This window comes from Sprattus sprattus (genome assembly GCF_963457725.1).
Source record: "Sprattus sprattus genome assembly, chromosome: 11".
NCBI classification, from domain to species: Eukaryota; Metazoa; Chordata; class Actinopteri; order Clupeiformes; family Clupeidae; genus Sprattus; species Sprattus sprattus.
The window spans coordinates 27,420,057-27,428,335 of record NC_137909.1 but is presented as its reverse complement, the minus strand read 5'-3'; the positions used below and the strand labels follow the sequence as shown (position 1 = coordinate 27,428,335).

The 8,279-nt window shown below is 41.5% G+C and overlaps 2 protein-coding genes across 2 annotated transcripts in view; both read right to left on the bottom strand.

Moving 5' to 3' along the window:
• Positions 1-1,672: 1,672 nt before the first annotated feature.
• On the bottom strand, positions 1,673-4,094 carry rsl24d1 (ribosomal L24 domain containing 1). Its single transcript, XM_080847336.1, has 6 exons — positions 3,952-4,094; positions 3,452-3,565; positions 3,290-3,362; positions 3,130-3,193; positions 2,450-2,535; positions 1,673-2,180 (listed from the first exon to the last, which is right to left on the bottom strand). Exons 1-6 carry the CDS (start codon positions 4,030-4,032, stop codon positions 2,110-2,112), a joined length of 489 nt encoding a protein of 162 aa, XP_080703462.1. The 5' UTR covers positions 4,033-4,094; the 3' UTR covers positions 1,673-2,109.
• Positions 4,095-7,610: 3,516 nt separating this feature from the next.
• The window catches only part of LOC308372414 (protogenin B-like), a gene marked incomplete at both ends in the record, with an annotated part of 30,010 nt that continues 29,341 nt past the window's right edge, over positions 7,611-8,279 (bottom strand). The window contains one exon of the mRNA XM_080847567.1: positions 7,611-7,940. Within this exon, the coding sequence (XP_080703693.1) occupies positions 7,611-7,940 (330 nt within the window). The remainder of the gene's footprint in view (positions 7,941-8,279) is intronic.

The following is an 8,279-nucleotide window of genomic DNA, read 5'->3' as shown; positions in this document are numbered from 1 at the left end:
ATGCAGACTCAAGCCCGCTATCCACGCCAAATCAGTCAATACGCGTACAAATGGCCGCCCTTTTTTACTACGTCATGACGTTTCATCCATCCTAGACAGGGTCCATCTTAGCTTTACGAACGCTAAAGCATTGCAAATATCAAGATATTACAATTAATTCCAAGAGCTACCGTTCAACAGCCCGCGAGCAAGATTAAATGTTGCCATTTCTGGGACCACAGGCATTGCTTAATTCATACTACTAATGGAATTCTGTATCAGTTATTCAATTAAGTTGTGACCTGCTGCACAAGAGTACACTCTAATTTCTTCACTAACAGCAGAGTCCGACCAATTTTTGTTGGGACGCATTGGTTGGGAGATCTACACATTAAAGCAAAACTATGCAACAATTTGACACTTTTTGAGGTATAGTTTTATAATAAGCAACTAGTTTTGGGACCATCCTGAAATTCATTTTGATAGCATATGGTCATGAGAAGGACAGATAAACACCTGTGTCTTTCCCACTAGCCATCCAGGTATGTATTATGTAGTTCTGTGTTCCGGGCTGGTACACACAGCAAAAAAAGCTTTCACAGCATGCCATTGCCAGCTATAGGGCCAAAAGACAAAGGTTGGTGTGTTGGCAAGCTTCTATCAGTGCAAACTGGGCTGTAATGGTGTTTGCAAGGTTTTAGCATGCCTTTTTAGTAGTTAGCTTGCTAGTTTTGGAACAGAACTACTTATTGCTGCTTTAAATAAATAGCAATGGGTTCTCTGAACTTGAATTTCTGATAACACCCTTACCTTTTAATGACACATTTCACATACACCGCGGACTACACACCTCATTCTGGGTGATGGCAATTCCTCTGTAGAAAACCAAACCAAAGCCAAATATTTTGGGAACACATCAGGAAGAGGTTCTGAAAAATAAAAGGCCTCTTCAATTACTGCAGTGAAAGGCAGCACACAGGGAAACCTCAGAGCATCACAAAGCTTCATGTATGATTGTAAAACCGCACTTGGTCATGAGTGATGTTGAAGTGTTGTTTAGCAGTCCCGCTATGTCAAACCCCTATTTATGTGAACTACAGTAAACAGCTGATCCATGGAGACGGTGGGTCTGCAGTGGGCAGTTAGATGGGATGCATCATACCTTCAATGTTATGTATACTAGTTAAATGGGACTGCATAATACCTAGAATGTTATGTCTACTAGTCAGATAGGACTGCATAATACCTACAATGTTATGTTTGCTAGTTAGATGGGATTGTATCAAAACTCAATGTTATGTATACTAGAGTTAGATGGGACTGCATAATGCCTACAATGTTATGTATGCTATGCTAGTTAGATGGGATTGTATCATACCCCAATATTATGTATACTAGAGTTAGATGGGACTGCATAATACCTAGAATGTTATGTCTACTACAGTCAGATGGGACTGCATAATACCTGCAATGTTATGTATGCTAGTTAGATGGGATTGTATCATACCTCAATGTTATGTTTGTATACAAGAGTTAGAAGGGATTGCATCATACCTCAATGTTATCTATGTATACTTGATTGAGATGGGACTGCATAATACCTACATTTTGAATGTGTACTAGAGTTAGATGGGACCGCATAATACCAGTAACGCTATGTATGTGTAACATACCACAAAGTGTGACAGCGAGAGAGATCACAGCCATCATATTTATTTGAAAAAGAACATAACCCTTTCTTTCATAGCAGTGATGCGCTTAACCGATGTAGGTGCACACATAAACGCACACAGACACAAATTGAATAATACCTCATTAACGCAATGAAAAGTTATGTATAGACGATCTTATCTATTACTGCTTAAGAGCACACAAAAGACTCCCACTTCTACATAATCTTTTCTCCTATTTGCAAGCATGAGAGAATGCCGAAATGTCCACAATCTGAAGTTAGTATACTAGCGAGGTATACTATAGCGGTGTATACAGCATACACAATATCACTCTCAAACAGTCTTTCGAGTCTCAGGTTATGGGCCTTCATGGGTGATGCTGAGGGGTATTTGGACAAAATCTGAATTTGTACAAAAGCCTGAAGCCTCCAAGGAAAAGCAACAAATGGGTTCAAGCTCAGTTGTCATCCATTTCCACGTCTTCTTGCAATTTCTGAACCATCTTTTCTTCCAGCTCTTTGGCTTTCCCTGTGGAATAAATAGCATAGAATAAATTATTTGACTTAAGAAAAAGAAGAAACATGAATACAACAGCACAGAAACTTTAACAAGGACCTACATGCACAAAAAAAATGAATAGCAGTTTGACCATTACGGAAATGTAAAAGTGACACTGAAAGTCTTCTATTTCAACCTTATGGGTCTAATTGTAATGCACAGGTTTGGAAAGACCCTTCCACCTTAAGAGAGTATGATTTTAAATGTGTTTAACACATTCAAAGACGGGTTAAACATACCAGCATGTGGTGCCTTGATAAGGTGGATGTTTTTCTTGACTTCCTGGATAGCTTCCTCCTTCTCCAGTTCCTTGCCCTTCTTCATTCTGTTTTGGAAAGAAGAGTTACTCATATTTAACATGTCGTTGAGTCATCTCATTAGAACAGCGGTTCCCAAATTATATCATTTCACTTCGCTGGGGTAGTTCTGTTATGTTTTGCTGTTGTTGACCAATAAACATTTCAAAGGATCTCTCTCTTGTTAGTTTACTGTAAATAATCTATCTGTGTCGGGCTGTTTTCCTGATCGCTACATTCTCTTGTTAAATCCAAGTACGCAAATCAAACATCTCCGTACTTTATACAGCCAGACTATTTGCTTTAAAGAGCCACTTTAAGAGCTCTGATCAAATTAAATAAATACAAATCATGTTTAACTGATAAACTATTTGAATATAACTGATTGGTTCAATTAAATTGCAAATGGTAACTGTTCAAATATAGAAACAATATTTAAGAAAAGTTACGCAACAGCTACCAGGCGTCTAGTTAAAAATTGCGATTTGTTTCTCACTGTCAAAGGGGGGGGCATGAGAAGTTTGGGAACCACTCCACTGCCTTGTGATCCACACTTTAGCAGATGCAGATGTGCACATCAGCATTAGTGAGCCAGCTGTGTGATATACCGAGCCTGTGCTCACCTGTTGATGATGAAGCGGGCCTGTCGTTTGCGTCTGATGTCCTCCACCTTCTTCATTGCTTCCACTACAGAGAAGGCATACATTTAAAAAGTCAGTCAAATTGCTTTGCTCACTTAGTAAGTCTCCATAAAAAGTAAACTATCACAAACTAGGGGTTTACCTGTCTTGCTCCAGAGTGCCCGCTGGTATTTCACGGGAATATTTCTGCGCTTCTCAAACTCCAGTGCGTTATCCTGTTAAAAATAATACATGTTGTTGGACCGACTGGGCTGCGTTATCTGCAATAGATTAGATAGTGGAATATGATCGGTCAGTCACTCACCACTGTCAACTCTTTGCCAGCTGATTTTCTGAACGCTTTGGTCCATCTGGTCTTTCTTGGGTTACGCTTCTTCTTGAAGAGTTTGTGGCATTTTGATTTACAAAATCGAAACACCTAACAGTGTATAAAAACAACAACAACAAAAACAAGGACACATTAGAAAGCATAAGTACCTACATATCTAGTTAGCTAATGTTTCTCAAAACTAATTCTTTCCCTGACATTATTGTAGTCCGACTCCGAGCCATATATTAAATTCGATTTAAAAAAAGAAAAACCTATTTTTAATGTTTCTGATTAAGTCGATAGGTCGATGAAACGGGAATGTGAAAACACCGAAGGACGGTGTTGAAGCTAAGCCTGCACTTTTAATAAGACATTAAATAAAAGCTAACGTTAGCTAACATAACTCGCTAGCCTGCATGCCAACGATTCCCCTGTCTCCCACGTTGAATACGTAAGAACAGACATATCACAAATGTATACATTTAAAGAAATACCTTGCAGTCGTTGCGAACGAACATCATTCCATGGCCCGGATAAACGGGTCCCGAACAAAAATAACACTTTTCAATACGCATTTTAACGTATTATTGCGCACGATGCTATTCACGCTGTTTATTCTTCCATGTGTTTTTCTGTTGAGGACGTGCGTCACACACGCATTTCCTCTTACGAGATTGAATGGGATACATGCCTATTCGTGGAATTACTGCCTCCTGGCGGTGCAGCGGTGCAGTGGATGATTAGACTAATTTGTACCATGCCATCATTAATCATTAAGGATCTGAAGTTTGTGCAAGGCTTGTAAAGGCTATCGTCGTGCCATTGTGTGACTACTTATTTATTCCAGAGGTCCACGCTTAGGCCTGTTTTTCAATGTGAAAAGCAGAATGCTCGTACTGCTATAATCCTGAGCTACCATTAGCCTATTTGTAATCCATGGGTCTTCCAAGGCCCCCATTTCTGGGCAGGTCGGGCTACTAACTGTTCTCTGTTCAGCATGTTTAATCCTTCTGTCTCAGACCTGCGTTAATGCCAATAAAAACTAGATACTTCTCTTACGTACAGCGGCCCTTATTTATTTTTCTTTTATTTATTTATTTTATCAACTTTCAGACACAACGCATAGACGCTGTTTGTCTTATTTTCTGTGTCTCTGAAGTGACAAATAGATCTAGTGATCCTGGTCGTACCAGGTGGAAATGAGAAATGCATCAGCCACACAGGACACAAAGATTTCCATTCAACATGTTTTAATCAACTTGTGCAACTTGTTCTGAACATATTTTCTGATACAATGACTTCATGTACAGTATACATCAGTGCATCGATTGTGTACATTTTTGCTTAAAAAAATGGTTTGTGGAGAAATACTTTTGGCCAAATGAAAATGTAACAGGAAAACATACATGATCACAGTGACGGCAGTGATGTCTGCACACTGTGAGAGTGCTTAGCACACTAAAGAGGGCAATAAGCACACTTAAGAGGGAAATAAGCACCCTAAAAGAGCTTAGGACCCTCCTGCGTCTCACCAAGGACCATCACGCCCTGGGTCCCTCATCAGGAGCCAACAGCACTGAGAGAAACGGTGTGGGCCATTTCACATCATGCAGACAAACCAAACTCAAATGAACAGTATCAACAGGTAAAAAATGAACTAAAAAAAGTTCCACACATAGGAACCTGGCACTGCATTCCACTTGTACATTCATATTTCAAGCTGGCAAACTGAACTCTTTGGGGGAACATATGATCAGGAACACTATGGGCTCAGATACACATACGCGTTTTTGTAAAAACGCGACGCTAGGAAATACATTGAGTCCTATGGTACGGCGCGCTTTCACGCAAAGCGCCCCGTACCATAGGAATCAATGCATTTCCTAGCGTCGCGTTTTTACAAAAACGCGTATGTGTATCTGAGCCCTATAGAAGCTCTCAGTTTCAAAACAGAATACAATTTAGCGGTCAAAAACGTATTCAAATATGTAAAACAGGTTCTAAGCCAAATGAATACACACAACACACTTTGGTGACCACTGAATCTTTGGTATATATTACTTGTTTCTAAAAGTGTATATAAAACCTGATTTTGCTGCACTACTAACAAAAGGTTGTCATGTTCCTCTGCAAACCAAAACCCACCCCACAGCTGTTAGAAAACACACATAATACTGCTAATTGAGCTTTCTTCCAGCAGGGGGCAGACACTACTGTAATTGTTGCTGTTATTCTTGTGATCATCCTAATTCTTTTCTATTACAAAGATGAATTGACACAATTATTCTGCATGATTGACACTCACCCATTGTGTCACAGGATTATCATCAAGGAAAGCCCCGACCCTTAGCATTGCAGTAGGCAGCTCTTTGGATAGTAGCATCTGTCACCACTAGTCTACAATCTACTTATTTTGGGAAATGAAATGAAAACAAGGACAACCTCTAAAGCCGCGTCCAAAAGAAAGGTCAAAGTCCGCATCCTCCGGCACTTGCATTCAACCAATATACAGAAATATATAGATATTTATCTTTGGAGGGAACTGTTTTTTTTGGCATTTTATATATCTCAGTATAGCATCAGGTCATTCATTCTTTGGATTTGGAGTCAGTAAAGTCATATAACACAGGCCTTCGAACAGTAAGGCCATCACTTAAAGCTTTTAAAGGTCGACGCACTGAAAACTTCAGAACATCTGGATTTGGTTTCTTTTGGAGAAGAAAGTAAAATAGGAAAAAACATTTCCAAATCATACTATAACTAAAACCTTCCACTTAAAAGATACATACTGACAAATATTGTTTCAAAACAATGCAGAATAGTACAAGTACAAAATCTGTCAATAATTAAATTCACATCAAATCCTCTTCACCAAAATAATACATAAAGCCCATGTGAAGGGCTTTCATGGAAAACCAAAGCATACATCACATGCTAGTTAAGGAGGTAGTACAGCATCAACAGAAAGCGCTACTTTAGACTCGTCAAAACAAGCCAAAACCAACATAACACCACAAACAAACATAATCCCATCTCCCATACAGGGAAAACAGAAGGTTTTTCTTTAGTTCACCAAGTAACAGCTGGGTTTCAAATCAAATAAAAACAAACCATAAACTGTACTCAACACAAAATGGCATGTTATTAATTTCGATCAAACGATGCCAGGGGTCAAGGTGGCAATGTGGCTCACATGAATACTGCAGAGGGTGTGAGGCTCACCCCTAGGCTGGAATCCCTTATTGCTTCCAGTACTCAAAAGTAAAACTGACGCTGTTAACAGCAAGATTTGTGTCAGTAGACACAAGATGTCAGTAGACGCTGCCTATCAAAAAGACACTTCATTTGTTTCCGTGGTAACCCGAGGTAGACACTCAGCAGGGTAGGGCGTAAAGGCCTCTCTGTCCCTTGCATAAACTCTCTAGAAAAGACATGTATCATAAAGCTTCACATATTTGGCATTCTTTGGAGACATTCTTTGGAGACATTCATTTTTGGTGAGGCATATAAAAACAGAGACTCAGGCAAGTTTCTCCAATCTGCATTAAGCCATGGTCTGGACTGAGGTCTCCACTCACAGACCAGTCCACAGCAAGGCTTAAGTCTGTTTAGAGAAGGCAGACCTGCACTTTTACTAACACAAACAACGATCCTGAGAGCCAACCCATCCAAAAGGCCTTTTTTTAGTGGATGATGCACATCATGATTTCTCTTCATCCGACTTCTAGTATGTGCTCATTCAGTAACACTTGAGGCAGAGAGGTAGAGGAGGAGGAGGAGGTGGAGAAGGAAGAGGAGGTAGGGGAGAAAGAAGAGGAGGAGAAGAGAGGGGAGAGAGAGGAGGAGGAGGAAGAGTAAGAGGAGGTAGGGGAGAAAGAAGAGGAGGAGGAGAGAGGGGAGAGAGAGGAGGAAGAGGAAGAGGAAAGATATGAAGTAGGGGAGAAAAAAGGGGAGAGAAAGGAAGGCACCCCTTAAGGTGAAGTAAGGTGACCCCTGAGGGGGGTCTAAAGCTCCATGAACCCACCACTCGCGAGCGAGTGGCCATTCCCTGAGGTTAGATTGAGTCTAGCAGAGGCTAGGGCTAGGGCTAGCACTAGCAGTGACCTACAGGAGCTCCACAGCAGGAGCGCCCTGCAGGCACCACCACTGCCCTCTACTGGCAGACTGTGGTAGAGCAGCCGGCCTCCTCCTTAGTGCTGTCCAGAGTCAGGCTACAGCACATCTCCTCCGACAGAGACCCGCGTCGCTCCTTTTCTCCTCGCCACCCTGATGGTGCGGCGGCGTCCGTCTCGTTGATCTCGTCGTGGGAGTAGTGTCCCGAGTCGCCCGTCTCCTGGCTGCTGTTGCTCTCCGAGCCCTCCGAGTCGCCCAGGGGGCCGCCGGGGAGGCGCAGAGACTCCGGCTGCTGATTGGCCACTGTCAGCTCCTCCTCGTACCTCAGCCGGGTCTTCCCTGCTTCGTACAAACAACCACGCGTCTGAAGCTACAGCACAAAGAAGAGGTGGGGAGGAGAAGGAGGAGGTGAGGAGGGAGGAGGAGGAGGAGCACAGAGAGAGAAGTTAGATGTTTAGGGATGGTTTCAAATGTTCTCATACACCCACAGCATTATCACAGGACCAGCTCTGACATTCTACTTAGTTATGGAAACCAGTTCTAAACTCCTCTGATAGATCTTGTGTTGTAGACCAGTTCTAAACTCTTTGAAAAGATCTTGTTTTGGAGACCAGTTCTCAACTCCTTGGATAGATCTTGTGTTGTAGACCAGTTCTAAACTCCTTGGATAGATCTTGTGTTGGAGACCAGTTCTAAACTCCTTGGATAG